Source organism: Protopterus annectens, chromosome 9.part0 (assembly GCF_019279795.1).
Source record: "Protopterus annectens isolate FY-2018-M chromosome 9.part0, PAN1.0, whole genome shotgun sequence".
Taxonomy (NCBI): domain Eukaryota; kingdom Metazoa; phylum Chordata; order Ceratodontiformes; family Protopteridae; genus Protopterus; species Protopterus annectens.
In genome coordinates this window covers 495138066-495155402 of record NC_056743.1, presented here as the reverse complement: position 1 = coordinate 495155402, position 17337 = coordinate 495138066, and the positions used below count along the sequence as shown (strand labels likewise).

Below are 17337 nucleotides of genomic sequence, written 5' to 3'. Positions count from 1 at the left end.
GGTGGGTTGGAGCAATTGCAATGTGACTGTTCCCTATAGATGCTACACTAAACCTGATGCAACACAAGCTATGATTCATTTGTTGAACTGATGCATAGGACAATTGGTGAAGTAAAACATAATGCTGACCTCTATAGACAACTGTCTATAATCGACAAAAAATGTTTCATGCAGAGCCAGGGCATAGTAAAGTTACTACCAAAGTAGAAGATTGTTACTTTGTATGTGGTAGGAAAGCATATAAATGGTTACCTGAGAATTGGTCCGGCAGTTGTTTTTTGGGGTACCTGGTTCCGGCCATACGACACACAGCAGTTTTACCTCAAGGGAAAATTCGGAATGTTCGAGAAATCAAGAAGCCTGTCAATCCAGTGGGGCAAATCAATGCGCGCTGGAAAAACCATCATGCTCTGGGCTTAGGGAAAAATGGACCGTCACATATGGACTTGAGTGATACTGTTATATCGTGGGCAGGTGTACTGCCAGCATATGGAGCAACAAAATCAATCTGGGAACTGAGAAAATTGTCTAAGCTTCTCGAAATAATGAGCAATGCAACCTTTTCTGCCCTAGAACTGGTGACTGATGAACTGACTGCCATGAGAACAGTGGTGCTTCAAAAATCGCATGGCTCTTGACTTCACCTTAGCGGCGAGAGGAGGTACGTGCGCTTTAATCCAGGAGGAGTGCTGTTCGTATATTCCTGACCACAAACATGAGAGACAACCATCTTGAGTTAATTCAGCAGGTGTCAGCCATGACCAAACCAGGACCAAATCCATTGACGGACTTTTTCCAGAAATTGTTTGGGGGTGGGGCAGTATCCTGATGAACATTCTGATTGCCATCTCTGTAGGAATAATCCTACTGGTGGTATGTGTGTGCTGCTGCATCCCCTGCATAAAAAGACTGATTAAAGAATTTATAGACATTTCAGTTTCAGAAACCTTATACCAAGGTGCTGAACTTGAAGAATTGCTGAAAAACTGAAAATGCTTTCATAAGTTTAAACTGAATGACTCTCTTAACTGCAAATCCTGAGCAGGAAGAGGTTGGGGGAAGAAAAAACTGTTTATGCTTATCTTGAAAGTAGAATAAAAGTATTAAAAGGGGGGAAATGTTAGAAAAGTATATAATAGTAATATGCATGCTTAGTGCATTCGAGGTTTAAAAGGGTTAATACATTTATTCTGTTCACACTGCATGAATCTGCACAGCTATTAGAAACTTAACAAGAGACATTTCATTTCTGCTAATGTCATGAAACCTAACCGAGGTATTCGTTTCTGCTTATACCATGAGAAAGTATGCAGCTGCTAGAAGCTTCGATAAAGAAAACAATAGATGCTTGAAAGTTTAAACCATAGTCAGCATTACTTGTACCAAAGCTAGAAATGTACCTTGAATCTAGGCAAAATGTAACACATGTATTAGAACTGCACAACTGAAGAATTGAAAAGTTAAGGTGGGCTAAAATAAGCCCAAGGTCAGGTTGTTTTTCTCAAAATGTTTTGCAAGCTAGCAAATAATCTAACCTAGTCAGCAATAAGTCTAGTAACATTTTCTGTAGAACAATACAGAAAGCTGTGTCTAACTACGTCAGCATTAGAATAGTAACATTTTCTATGTGACATGAGGAGAACTGTATAAGAATAACATACTGATCACCAAAGAGCTAGACAAACCTTGTGCCTACATGCTTTGTCTCCTTGCTGCAAGTAATAAAGGGTGCCTTGCTTGAACTTAACGTGAATTGGTCTTTGAAGTTTTTTCCTTTGACAGACCACCAGGGCTTTTATAAGCCTCACCATGCAACCCAACCCAGTTGTGTCTGTGTGTATCATGGGCGATTGTTAGGAGGGGGTACGTTTGGACGTTTCTAGAAGTTATGTGGGTGGTATGTTAATTTGGGCATTAGTGTCTGCCTTTGTCCATCAGAGACATGGGGGCTGTACCTGGGGTAAATTTTTGATTTCCCATCCATTGGTCAAGGTTACACTTGTATAGGGTTAGGTATGGACACTGCTTTACGTGGATGAGAAGCATGTTTCAGAGCATGGGAATCCTCTGAGATAGATATCTGTCTTGCCAACACGTCTTCTTTATGTCACTACCAAAATTTAAATAATTGGATCTAGTGCTAAATCTAATGCATTTCATTTTGCAGATTTGCTAAAGGTTCATCAGAGCTAGATCTGAGGATGATACCAGACATAAACCTCCTCTCAGTAACCTGTAGGAGACCTGAGTATAGAGAGAGGGCTTTAAGGTGAACCATAGGTTCATAGGTTGGTACTAGGCTATAGGCCCTAGGGCCTATACAAGCCTAGCCATAACAATTCCCTGGCTATTTCTTCCCACAATATTTACTTCCCTGGACCGCTGTCTAGCAGGGCGACTGATGCGATCCCCCGGGGTGAATTTCCCATCTCCCATCCAATCGTCAAGGTTCCTTTGAAAGAGGGCCAAAGAGGCGCTCTGCTTGACATGTATGGTCAGTCTATTCCAGAGTCTGGGGAGTCTCTGGGTCAGGAACCTATCCCTCCAGCATGTTTTGTTCATTGTGATGATAAGGTTTAGATCCCTGGAGCGTGTGGCTCTGAGGGATTGGGATTTCTTTGTGTAGCATGTCCAACAGCTCTGGGTTTGACATGGCCTTGTATGTTAAGCAGAGATCGCCTCTGAGTAGACGATATGTGACAGAGTATAGCTGGAGTTTTTTTAGACGGTCAGCATAGAGCATCTGCTTTAGGCCTGTGATTCTTTTAGTGAGGTATTTCTGTGTTTTTTTCAGTTGTTGCAGATGTCTTGAGAGGTACATACCAAACGGAGCGTTGTATTCTATAATGGGTCTAATGAAGGATGAGTACAGTGGAACAATGACCTCTTTTTTTTCTGGATGAAAAGCCCTTAGTGATGAGGTGTGCCACATAGAAGGATTTCTTGACTATTGTGGCGATGTGGTTATCGAAGGTCAGACCACTGTCCACCTGTGTCCCTAAGTCTCTTATCACACTTTCGGTGTGTACTGCCACCTATGTGGTAATTTACGGGTACATGTTTTTTCCCAAAGGGGATAACTATACATTTCTTGGCATTGAGCTTGAACCCATGGCTCTGGCAGCAAGCATCTTTTTCTGTAAGGCCCTTTTGTGGAATATCCACATAATTTGGGGATTCAGTAATGGTTCCCAGTTTGCAGTCATCTGCAAACTTTGTTAGCCAGAGTCCCTTAGTGTTGACCTGTACTTCAGAGAAGTAGATGCCAAGCAAGAGCGGTCCCAGGACTGGACCCTGAGGTACTCCACTTGTCACTTGTCTGGAGCTGGATTTGGAGTCTGCTACTTTACAGTGTGGGTTCTATCAGCAAACCAGTTGGCAACCCAACGAGTGACGTAGGGATTAATGTCCAGCTTATTAAGTTTATATACCATATAGGATGGTATGTTTATACTCCACATTCTCCTGGTAAGAAACCTTTGTGGGCATTCCAGCTGTTTCATATGCCTAGTCAGGTACATGCCAAAGGAAATTATACTCAGTGATGGGTCTGATAAAGGTCAAATAAAGTGACACTCTGACTTCCTTGGACCTGAATGCCATGACCTTACTTATAAGTTGGGTGACATAGAATTATTTTCTTACTGCCTTGGCCACATGTTGGTCAAAAGCCAGATTACTGTCTACATGTTCCCAGATCCCCGACTACTGGGTCAGCTGTTAGGGGTATCTTGTTGATGGAGTAATTAGCCTTGGTGACAGTTTTCCCAAAACGCACTATAATGCATTTCTTGGCATTAGGTTTTAATCTATGACTTTGGCCTCAGTCATTTGTCTGTGTTAGACCCTCATGTAAGATGTTGGTCTCTTAGGGGGATAATCTATGAAAGCTCTTTCAATTTACAGTTGTCTGCAAACTTGGTCAGCCAAAGTTCTTTGACATTAGCCTTTACTTCTGAGAAGTAGATGCCAAATAGGAATGGTCCCAGCATGGAGCCCTGAGGTACCCTGCCTGTGACCTGTCTCTTAGTGAAGGTGGTCTCACCAATCCTTACTTTCTGAGTTTCGTTTGTGAGCCATCTGGCAATCCAGCAAGTTATGTAGGGGCGTCTGCCCAGTTCAAAAAGTTTAACTATACCCAAGAGGGGTCTGGTATCAAATACCTCACCTAGTCCTTGTAGGTGATCTGCACCATTTTCCCCTCATCCATTGCCTTGGTGGACTTGGAGAAAGTCACCAGGTTTCATAGGCATGACCTTCCTTTGACTAAACCAAACTAGGTTGGGACCTATGTCGTTGATCATTTTCGTTCCATGGCTTTGCATATTAGACTGGTCAGACTAATAGGTGAGTAGTTTCTGGGGTAGGCTGATGTTCACTCTTGTGAAGTGCAATACACATTAAAGTCCTCCATTCTCATGGCACAAGGCCTGTTTTGAGGCTGTAGATGAAAAGTGACTCAAGTGATCCTGATAAATCATGTTTCAAGCTGTTTAGTGGGGAGGAGTGAGTGAAGTTTGAGCTGAATTTTTCAACCAGCAAATTCGCAATGTTGCTGTACACAGTGAAGGTGGCACCATGTACCACCAGTTCAGCACACTGATGTGTGCTACCTTTGAGGATTCAGACATATCTATAGAAGGCCTTGTAGTGTTTTTTTTTAGCCTGTGTGGCTACCTTGCCTCATAATTAGCCTTGATTAAGCTAATTATTCCCCTTAGCTTCCTGTTTAGTTATTTAGAGAGCTCCTATCATTATGTGATTCGGTCTTTCTGATTTTAGCCATGACATTTTCTTTTTGTTTTATACCACATTAAGGTTAGGATTCCACCAGTGTGTTTTTTTTTTTAAGACTTTGTTTCAGACACTTCTGTTAGGTACAGCAGCCTTTATACAACCATTTACATGGCTGTCTTGTGTCTTTGTGGACAGTTTTGCATAGTTTGCTGTGAATTGTGGGTTAGGGGGCATTGAATTTTGACACAAACCATTACTTTATAGGTTGTGCTTTGCTTTGGAATAGTTCCTAACTAGTAGAGGACTTGCTGAGGTTAACAAGTTGATTTTTATTTTGAAAGGGACATCCTTGTGGTTTGACCTTACCAGTGAGGATGTGACACTGGGGAGGGTGCAGCAATCTCTCATATTCTTAAGATGCCCTAGTATCTTTCTTCTGAAAATATGGTGCTGTATTATCTTTCTAAACTCTTTGGCTATGTGATTGCATTTGGCAGATGCTACACTACAGTATTTTTAGCAACTTTTTTACCTATCATTTTGTGAAAACTGGATTTTTGGTGGGTAAGAGGGAGGAGGGAGGAGGTAGCTGTCTGTTCCTGAAGCTGGGGCTGTACCTTTCATTCAGTAATTAAAAAGTGAGTGATGAGAGAAGGAAGATTTTTGTGGCACTGGCAGCCAATTAGCTTTTTAAACAGTGCTGCTGTGCTCAGTTCTTGGACAAAGGTGGATGAAAATGCAAATGGCATTTAGTGTAGTTTGTAATATGTATGTGTGCGCGCGCTTTGGCAGCGGAAGAATGCATTGTAAGTCTAGGAATGAGAACAAAGTTAGCAAATAGCAGCCTGGATAGTGTAAGTTAGATTGTTAGAGGTGTACTAGCAGGCCTGTGTATTGCAGTAGTCCCAGATAGTTGTATCGATTGACCTGTTTGTTCCATTTTCTGTGATGGGTACATATGGGGAACTTTAAGGAGCTAATTGTTTTGACACTTTTGACTGAAAATTTGAGAGCTGATTATTAGCTAGCTAGTCAAAAGCATATTGAAATCACTTTGAAGGCTGCTTTGTAGAATAATGATAACTAAAGTGGTGTTGTGCAGGGCAAAACCATCAGGTTGGGTTTTTTTAGCGGGATAGATAGATGAGATTATGTCATTAGTAAAGAGAGCAATTAGGACCCAGCAGAGAACCTTTGGGGATGCCAGAAGTGAAGGTGCTTTTTACCAAAGAGTTTGTTGTGTTAGCATTGGAGAAGATCCTTAAAGTGCAACAGTAAATGGTTATGATAACCATGATAAATGATTTGGGATCAGTTAGCATCTCTCCAGAGCAGTAGAATGAATGTGTTTTTCGTGACCAAAGAATGACACTAAATTGCAAACCTAGGCCATCACTCCAGCCTCCGTAATATTGTTTGGGGATAGAGGGCCGTAACAAGTTAAAGATGCTTTCACATCTAGGGCTTGTTAGTTATAGTAGTGAGGTTGATAAGTTACCAAAGTCCAAAAGAGTTAGATTGGAGTATAATTTTCGGCATCCAAAGAGTTTTGGGTCAACATTCATTTTACGCAGTGTAGTAAGCTAGCTGATCAGCGAATGGCTTCCTCAGCAGCAGAAGAAACACAAGGGGGACATACATGCAGAGATTAGAGAGAGTTTTAGCTTCATCATGTATCTAAGCAAGTTATTTACAGATCCATGTTGTAGGCATTTGTCTAGACAGTTTAAATATCATCCGACCATGTTTATTTTGTAATGTTTCTGCGAGGTATTCAGAAAAAAAAATGACTTAATTCGCTGTAAAAGATGCTTAGCTGCAGTCTTTGTTACATCCTGTACTTCTGGTTTGCTTTTTTTTTTCTGTAAGAAATAAAGACCTTTAAGTATGTTGCAGTCTTTTGTCCCGCTTGTGCTTTAAATTCATTCGTTGAATTACATTTTTGAGAAACACACTTTTTTCTAGATGAGAAAGAGAAAATCTAACTGAAGTGTGCATATTTCTTTTTGTAGGTTTTCCTCAATGCCTGAGCTCAGTGTTGCAGTTCCACCTGACGAGCGGGTGCGAGCCCTTACCCAGAAGGGAAGTTCAGTGGAAGTAAATAATGAAATCCCAATAAGACGCTACTTCCGATCAGGAGTTGAGATGATAAGAATGGCAAATATTTATGCAAATGAAGGCAACACTGAAAGTGCATTTGTTCTATATAACAAATATATAACGTAAGTACAAGTTACTCTCCTTTTAGCTGTTATATTTGTACGGTTTGGCATTTACTTATCTTAGCTGATTGTGGATCATGTATGTATATATCATGTATGTGTGTGCATTGTTAGAAGTACACCAGTACCATTATTACATCAGCATGTTTGAACTGATTACTGTAGTACACTGTATAGAATTCTTTATTGTGACTGTCAGTTTTATCTGGGTCAATAAAAAGACAGATATTAAAAAAAAAAAAAAAAAAAAAAAAAAAAGCGAAACATTTTCTGTAAATGTGCCAGTATTTTGGTGACATCTCTTCTGTTATTGAGAAAGGTTTTTGTTTTTGCCTTCTTTGTTTTCCGGCTTTATTATTTTAGCAGTACTCATTTTTAGAAATTTTATGTGCCATTTAATGGACCATGTCTGTTGTACTGTGCTTCTCTGACAGGGTAATACAGAACAGATTTGGTGGAAATCCATCCATTAGGTAGACATTTCTTCAGATTAAACATTAACCCTTAAGGCACTTTGGTCATTTCTAGTGTCTGTTTAAGCAGTACAAGAGTACAAATGTTTAATGTTCTGGCTTGCCACTCTGTGCCAGATGTCATAAGAGTGTGTCCAATATGAAGCTTATTGTATACCCCAGGAATCGCTTCTCTTGGTATAAGCTTCAGTATGCCTCATTATGTAGATGTTTTAAATTAACCTCCGATTGTACAACCCATGGTGTAAGTTATAGTACTTAACAGGTTGCTGAAGGGTGTGGGAGGCTTGTTCCCACCACTTAAACCATGGTCTATCTTTTGATCTAGTTCCTTCAGTTTGTGCACTCATGTGTTTTACTTAAATTGGCGTTGTTAACACATGCCATATCTCATGGCAACACTTTATCCTTGTTGCAGTTTAATATGCTTTATTATTGAGTTATGCAAACTTTTATTCATTTATTTGTATTTTAACTGTGTTAACCATGTTACTCGCTCCTATTTGTCAGAGAGGACCTGAACTAGATTAAAAGAACAGGTTGCAATGTACACAAAACAGAATACAACAAGCAGCATCAGAAAAAGCATTCAAAAATCCTAACTGTGATGGTTTACCAGTCAAAAGAAAATGTAGATTAGGTAAATGAATACATTTTGATTTAGGAGGTAGTACCCAGCTGGTGGTGCTGCGGTAGCGTTGTCGCCTCACAGTAAGACATTGTCCTGTTCGATTCTCACCTAGAGCATCTTTTGTTTGGAGACATGAGTGAATGGGCGTACCTTCGTTGAAGGTTGTGCGTCAGAGCTGGCAACTTGGCACGTAAAAATCTGCTGCCAATCAGCGGACCGGAGTTCCACTGTGGCGACCCCTAACCAGGAAAAGCCGAAAGACACAACAACAACCCAGCAGAAAATAAGATACAGTGTGTACTACTGATGCTTTGGAAAAACAATGTGAAAGTGTAAGAACAGTAAGATGCAGTGATGTCTTTTAATCCAATTCACAGTCTGCCTCTAAGTGGGCTGCTCCAAGACAATAAAAAAAGGTAATGCAGATCCTGCAGTGTAATCTTGTGTCCGCAGGCCATACACTTCTTATAGCCCTGAAGCTTGTCTATTATAAGGTTGGCAAGGTAACTTGAGAGGAAATTTAAAACCCTAAACTAACAAGAAGCAACTATCTAACAACAGACAAAAGGATAATCCTATACTAAAAAAGCCTATCTATTGGAAAAGATGAAATAATTATATAGTAAAAATATGTGTGAGTATATGTTATATGTTTTATATGTATATATTGCTGTGGAATGTGCAGATGCCTCATCCAAGGACTGTCGCATAAACTTTAAAACTGTAACACCAATGACTTGTCTACGGTCAACAAACAAACGTGAAATCTTTCTCACACTTTGTATGTGGAAGATATAAAATTATCTGTTGTATAACTATAGAGTTAAGCTCTTTTGTCCCTACTTCGTTCTGGACTTCAGAACTGAATTTCATTTGTTACAGTCATTTAAATAACTTACTATTTACATAATTGCCGTTTTCTATCTTAAAGCTATAGGTACCTACAAAATTGCTGTTTTATTAAATAAATGTTTTACACACAGTTAATAAATATTAAGACTCGACTAATAAAAAAAACATAAACTCAAATCTCTGCAACTCTTTTTAATTCACTACTTACAGAACTTTTATAATTGAAACCAGGTGTGTTTGATGCATCCATTCTCAGCTGCCAAACCATTTCCTTGTGTAATAAACTATTTTTCCAATTATTTCCATAGTTCATGCACTCAACTTTTTCTAGTATTGAAAACTTAAATTTTGTAAAAATTTTGATAAATTAACGAATGTCTAGCTAGCATGCTCTTACTGTCTTTTCTATTACTACTGTATATATGTTGATTATTTTATTAAGGGTATTGTCTTATCCCCTTATTAGGGTATAATTTTTAGCCAAACAAACACACATATAGAAGTCATCCCCTCAGCTAAACTACTCTGCATAATTGTTGATGAACACCTAAAGTTTGATATACATGTACAACAAAACATAAAACCCCACCAAAAGCTAGGTATGTTATATAGGAACAATCACTTTCTCTCCAACGCAATTAGGCACACTCTGGCCTCTACTTTTCTTCTTCCTTCCTTACTATATGGTGCTCTTCTCCTAAGCAACCTCTACTACCTCAAAATGAGAAAGCTGCTACAATAAAATCTCTAAATTTGCCTCCAAATCCAAAAATTCCACTCATCACTGCTTCACCCTACGAGGCCTGAACTGGCTAGAACTACCAAACTATCTAGATTACCTACAACTCTCTATAGCATACACACTCATTTTTTCATCCTACAAAATGCCCACTCTAACTAATATCCTTCCACCTTATATTCCCAATAGAGCCCTTAGATCTGAGCATCAGAACTTAATTGCTATCCATAAACCTAAACATCCTGCTGGCCAACTGCTCCTCTCATATGCTCTTGGCAAAAAATGGAATTCCCTTCCTTCCTCACTAAGAACCACCCCAAACTCTGACAATTTCAAGACCCTGCTTCATAAACACCTGTCTACAAAACGGAAATGCCCCTGCCTCCTCCCTACTTAATTTTTGATCATTTCAAGCATAAGAGTCTCCCCATACTGACACATAAGCCCTATATTCCTCCTACAGACATAGTCTTACAGCTCTATCAAATTGTCCTGCAATCTCCTGCAGCTTTATCCCTCTGCTTAATTCTTCTACTGCTATACTTGGTCAACAAAACTTAGTACTCCTTTCTTCTCTGATACGTGCACATAAAGCACCTCCACTATATCTCAATTCCTGTAACTTCTCAATACATGTAAATATCTACATGACCTTAACATTCAGTTTCAAAGAGTTCCAAAGAATTACTGCTTACCTATACTAATGTAAAAAGCTTAATTCTAATCAGTTCCATAAGAATTATAATCTGTACAGTCTTGTATTCCTTGTAATCATATTTGTAAACTGTTTAATTCATTCTAAAACCTTGCTTGTGTTTCTTGTAAATCTTGTATGTAATCTGATTTAATGCATTCTCGGAGCTTTTCTCCCTGGGCATCCACTGAAAATGGGCCATGTTGACCCAATGGACTTCCTTGGTAATCAAACTGGAATAAATAAATAAATAAATTGTCACTCTTTCCTCTGGAAAATGTTGTGCACGTACAGCACCTTGCCAAATAAACCACCTCGTCTGTTTTGCAATTATATCTGCATGGTAGTCTTCATTTACTGATAATATCCAAAGTTCCCCCCTTTGGTCAGTGTCACTATATGTACACTGCCTATAGCTGTCACATTCTAAGTGTATGATAAACGGAATAACTATTTTTTAAAACTGGTTTCTCCAGGATCTTTTTAATGTTTTTCATATTTTTATAGAGAAAGTCATGAAACTCAGAAAAATTTAAATTTGGTAAATCGATACTTTTCAATATATTCCTATTTTTATACACAATGTTCCTAATATCACCCACGTCTGCTGAATAATGCAGGACCATATGATTGAAAAATCCATTACTGTTGTTATTTACCACTTTAGATTATTATTTGAATAATTATTACCTAATTGATGTAAACCAAATGTAATAGGTCCATAATGATCTGTTCTGTGTGTTAAAATATGGTTAAACTGCTTGTCCAACAGATCTTCAGGATATTCCCACTCAAGAAACATAGATTTTAATTTATAAAATTCATGTAGACACCATTCATCTTTTGATGTGAGCCTTGCAATCCTGATGAATTGACTCCTAACCAACCCCTCCTTTTGCTAAATAGGGTGACCACTAGTATAATGAAGAAAATGATTGCTGAATGTGGGTTTTCTGTATACAGCAGAGGCTAGTTTACCTTGTTTACCCTTTATAATTTTAATATCTAAATAATATATGTTTTCCTTGCTACAATTGAATGTAAATTAAAAAAAATGAGTACTGTTTTCCAGTGAATTTATAAACTCAGCTAATTGTGTATAGTTACCCTTCCATATTAAATGAATATCATCTAGGTACTGGAGATATATCTGACACTTCTTGTATAGACCTATCTTAAATACTTTTTCCATTTCCCCAATACAAAACTCTATCAGTAAAGACAGGGCACAAAATAAAACCTAGCAAAAGTGTCCATGAACAAAGCCAACAAAGAACTAAAGTGTGATGTGATTAGGAATAAAACAGGACCCAGGTGTGATAAACACTATTTAATAATAAATAAAGCATAAAAATCCAAGAAAATAAGTTGTGCACTTTTGCCCAATCTAAATTAATGGACTTCATCAGAACATACATTTTTTAAGTTCTAAATAAGAAAAGGTAATAATCTAACTGCCAAAAAAAGGAACTAAAAATAAAAGTACTTGTCTAATCATTTTGAAAGTCAAAGGCCTTGAAAATACGACATACTTGGTGGAAAATGAGATCTGACATACGTGGAGGAAGAGAGGGTTTATAGGTAGGAGAGGAGTCGTAGCCCTTCATCTACAGCTTCTAAAGCCACTGAGGTTGGATCCTGTCTGATCCGATAACCCAAGGGTTGAACTGGATGAAAAGAAGACAACTGGAATCTATCATTTTGGTGAGTACATAACCTTTGCTTTAATGAGTAGCAAGAAAAAAAAAACACCAAGGGAAAAGTAAGAATTTTCGATACCACAATTTAAAAAATATAAGCAAAAATGCCACTCAGCCAGTTAAAAGAAGCAGCAAAATAAACTTCTATAAACACAGAACAGATTTATTTAAAACCAATCTCTAGCGCGTCGGCCACAGCCTTCTCGGAGTACAAAAACACAAAAGAACACACCCCTTGTATATAACACTTAATTACATCAATTACCTAATTTAAATAATTAATTACACAAGTGCTTTCCAGTTGCATTGCTTATTCATGCCCCTAGGGGCTAATGTATCATACTTCAAGATAAAAAAACTGTTTCTTTATAATGCACTTTTTCTTTTAAAGCAATCTTATCATTTTCAACAGTTTGTTCTAAAACACATGATTTTAAATGACACAACTCCCCACCATGAAACATGTTAAAATGAAGGGTAACTGTACTCTTCATATTATTCCTTCTAACATCTCTAATATGTTTCTGTAGCCTTACCCTAAAAGTACGTTTGGGCTCGCCTATATAAAATAGGCTACAACTACATGAAATAGAATAAATCGCTCCTTTTGTGCTACAGGAAAATAACCAGCTAGGGAAAACTTCAGTCCATTAATTGTTCCAAAGGAATTAGATATATATCCACATACAGAACAACCACCACATGGGACAGTTCCGTATATGTTTCTCCTTCTCTGTATAATTTCATCAGGGGGCTCAAAATTATTATGTACAACCATATCCTTAATATTTCTTCCATTTTTATATGAAATTAAAGGATATCTAAATAATTTTTTTACCTTATTCTTACCCTTGAGAAGAAAATCCCAATGATGCTTAATCTTCATACCTTCCCAATTTCTCTCATATGCTTAGATTATAAATGTAACTAAACAATAACATCCAGCTATCTTGCTGTATTACTGTCTTTCTCTTGAAAAAATGTTAATAGTTTTTGCTGTCTTTACTGAATGATATCTGTTTTGACTGTAATACTACCTGTTGATTGTTATACTACCTGTTGATTGCATTGCAAATATTTTTCTTGTAATTCTCTATGTAATGTAACTTTGTATTGTGGAGCTTTTCTCCCCGGGCCTCCACTGAAAATGGGCTGTCGAGCCAGTGGACTTCCCCGGTCACCAAACTGGAGTAAATAAATATAAATAAATCCTTTACTCTCAAGTAGTTATTTAGACTCCTTTGTCCAAAATCCTGGCTTTGCTGAAATAGCAATTTCCTTATAGACTGCAGTATAAGATCTTTACTATACCCTCTTTGTTTAAGTATGAAACAAGTTTGAATCAATTCATGCCGCAAAACATCTGGGTCACTACATAGTCTACTGACTCATAAAAGCTCATTAAAGGGTAAGGCACAAAGCGTATGCATGAGGTCTCAACTATTACTATCAAGAAAGTGGGCAACATCATAAAATTTTCTATGAATTTTAGTGGTAGTATTTCCAGAACTAACATCTAACTCCAGATCCAAAAATACAACTTTCTTTCCTACTTGCAATCCATCAAAACTCAAACCAAAATGATTATTGTTTAGCTCTCCAACAAAGGTCTCAACTAAATTTTCACCAGTTTTGCACAAAAAAATTAAATAAATAAAACGTGCATAAAAAATACATTATGAATAAAAAAACTTTTTTGATACAAAAATTCAACTTCAAATAAACTCATTACAAGGCTGACATACATGGGTGCAAAAGATGCACCCATTGCTGTGCCCTGTAACTGATGATAAATACATTTATTGAACTAAAAAAAAATTGTTAAACAAAAATGCAATAACTCAGTAACATAATAACTCAAAGGGGTTATTCCCTAGAAAAAACTGCACGGCTTCCAAACCTACATGATGTAGAATACTAGTATAAAGACTTTTCACATCAATCACCACCCAGTAAAAGCCTTTACCACATTTAACTGATTTGACTTTATTAATAAAGTCAAAAGAATCATGAACATATGATTCTAGTTTTGTTTCATAATTTACAAAATGAAAATGTAGCAGTTTTCCTACACCATGTAAGAAGTATTTATCTTCCGCTACTATAGGATGTCCAGGAGGCTGCTCCATGCTCTTATGAATTTTAGGTAAACAATAAAACTTGGCCATGGAGCTGCCCTCCACCTTAAATTTGACCTCTACATTATGTTTTGTTAAATAGCCTAATCTCAAGCCTTTTAACAAGAGTCACTTAAAATTTTCCATAGCTTTATAATATACAGACCTATTTACAACTTTATAAACCCTTTCATCTAGCAAGTGGTCCACACACACATTAAAATAATGGGAATGATGAAGCACTACTATTTTCTGACCCTTGTCGGCGGGTTTAAAGACAATGTCACGTCTTGTACTTAAATCCAGCAATGATTTCCATTCATTTCTAACAAGATTATATTGAATGTTATTTTTATCAGAAAAAAAGTTTTTTAATTTCTTCTCCAAAGCGTATTTTACCATTACTGAAAATTGCTGTATATTCTCATTATTAAATGCAAGAATGAATCTACTCTGATATCGTACACGTGATGTATCCAGTAAACAATATGCATTTAGGTCATTCAAAGAGTCAGCAGAAGAATCGCAAGAAAAATACATTTCATCTTCATCATCTGATGAAGTAGATAACATTTCTTCATCCTTTTCAATACTACCATCAAAAAATCTACTAAATGTAACTTTCTACATAAAAAAAAATTTCCATTTGTAATACACACCACCGCGGAAAAGCCGTGGGGACAAATTTTAACCCTTTTTGTAACACTGACAGTTCAGTATTAGTTGCACAGTAGATAAATTTACAATTGTACCACTAAAATCCCTAACTACAACATGTTCTAACAAATCACTTACATATTGCATATCAATATCGAGTCCTTTTTATTATTAAATTTCTGTCCATCTCTGTTGCTGTCATAATGTGTTCTGTTGCCGTATCTGTTTTCTCCTCCACGAAAATTGTGCTGGTCAACAGGGCCCTGAAAGTTCTTTTCCTTCCACTAATTAGGTTGCTTAGGTTGAGGTAAAGAAGGATATCCAACATCCTCATTTTCTGATTCACCTGCACTGTTGGTTACATCTGACGAGGCAAAAGAAACACTCAACTGCTGTTTTGACTTACCGAAAGTACTCCCCCGGTTTCCTGTTTTATTAGACTTTTTAAAGTCCATAGTCACGAAGGTCCCTTTCAAGTTTTTAAATTTTTCTTTTAATAATATTCTCTGAAGCCCCTTCAAGTCTATTATTTAATGTAACCAGTACTTCTTGAAAACGAGGATCCCCAAGTTAATTTGCTCATCCGTAAGTTTTGCTGCTTAACGGCATCCCTTTCTATTAAAATCTGTAGCCATTCTTTCACACACTTGTGTGCAGCCGCAATCCACCTAGTCTCAAACTGCACACCAGAACTGCCCTTACTGTTGAAAGGAGTAGTGGGTTATATCCAGGTCTAAATAACGTTTAAGACCCAGAATGTTATAATATGCTGCATTTTCCTTTATCAACAGTTTCTCAAGAAAATCCACCTTGTCAAGAACGGCAGATGACAAATTAACAGACTCAGGTGAACCAATACTTTGAAACGGGTTAGCAGACCTACGATTTCTGCCCTCTTCCAACATGCGTTCCCAGGACCTAAACGATTCCATGCTAGCGGCCAACGAACCAACCTCTATGGGACGATCCTCTACGGGCAAGGGAGTATGTTGGTTATTCGGTTGTAATATACCAACTGAATCTTCACAAAATATCCGTGGTAGTTGCTGCAACGAATCACTGGCCATAAGGAAAAATCCACGATACCACAATTTAAAAATATAAGCAAAAATACCACTCAGCCAGTTGAAAGAAGCAGCAAAATAAACTTCTATAAACACAGAACAGATTTATTTAAAACCAATCTCTAGCGCTTCGGCCACAGCCTTGTCAGAGTACAAAAGCACAAAAGAACATACCCCTTTATATATAACACTTAATTACATCAATTACTTAATTTAAATAACAAAAGTATGAATTTTTCCAGGATTGTATTTATCTACAGAGAACAAAATATAAAACAATTGGAAGAGAAGTGTTTTGTGAACTTAATATCCTACTGGTAGCTTACTATTAAAAATGTCTTCAGGGCTGGCAGTTTTTTGTCGAGTAGTATATGTATGTAAAATTTAGGGGCATGAATATGATTTTGTTATTGAAGGACGTCTAGATTATTTAGAGTGTGATGCGACACCCAGCCCCACAGAAAAATTGGAAAGGGGGTTGACAGTGGTGAGAGAAGATGCATGTGTGATGGTTGCAATTTGGTTGGGTAACATATTTGGCTACCTTTTAGTATGATGATTCTAGCTTTTGTTATACATGTTTATTAAGGCTACCAGTAGCATTGCTGCCATGGAGACATTTTTGACAGAGGATATATAATCCTTGTGGGATGAGGTAGCTTTTTATTAAGTGACTGTAAAGGGTGCTCAATTTTTATGTTGTCAATAATAACACCTATGTATTTATATTTCAACAGTTTCAATATTTGTGTAAATGATTTGTACTTGGTGTATGAGACTGGTATTGGCATTCTAACCAAAGAGCATGAACTTGTTTTTCTTTTTCATTGATTATATGTTTACATATGCTCATTGTATGGATTACTGCTGCATTAGCCTGAACTATATGGATTTTATCCTGCTATGCATATAACAGCCAGCGAGATTCCAAAGCTACAGGACATCGTCTACATACACCCAAACCGTTAGTCAGTTTGAGCTGGGCTGACTATAAAAAGGCAGGTTTGGGCAGCAAGCCCTTCAGAGCTGTCCTGCTGCCAAAGGTTGCTCTTCTTGAGGGCTTTCAATGATTAACGGACAGCTAAAGCTACTCCATTGTTGGGCTGATGAGTTCTCTTGGGGGGGGGGGGTGTTGATATTTCTATTTTACTTTTTTTTACATAAATTGTACTTTTCTGAAACATAATTTTTTATAGCTAGGAAAAAGTGTTTTAATAACTGTTGTGAGACTTTTACTTTTTAATGAGAGTGTTGCCATGGTAAAAAAAGTTATTAAAACTGTTTTAAAACTACTTTTTCTGAGGTAATGATTTTATTTTAGTTTTGCAGGCTGTAGTAAATGTTTTAAAGAGCTTTTTTGCTATGTTTTTTACAGGGAAAAAGTTATATTTTGCTCGTTAATTGTTTTACCGAATACTGCTGCCAGCCTTCTCTGGGAATTGGGCATCTTT

At 37.3% G+C, this 17337-nt stretch overlaps 1 protein-coding gene across 5 annotated transcripts in view; it reads left to right on the top strand.

Annotated features, from left to right (window-relative positions):
• The window catches only part of LOC122811292 (STAM binding protein), a 688610-nt gene that overhangs the window by 30639 nt on the left and 640634 nt on the right, over positions 1 to 17337 (top strand). For 4 of the 5 annotated variants that reach the window (XM_044083041.1, XM_044083043.1, XM_044083042.1 and 1 more), the window contains exon 2: positions 6750 to 6959. In XM_044083041.1, the coding sequence (XP_043938976.1) occupies positions 6760 to 6959 (200 nt within the window). In that variant the 5' untranslated portion in view covers positions 6750 to 6759. Of the gene's footprint in view, positions 1 to 6749; positions 6960 to 17337 lie in introns of those variants that run through there. The other variant, XM_044083045.1, reaches the window with a different exon arrangement.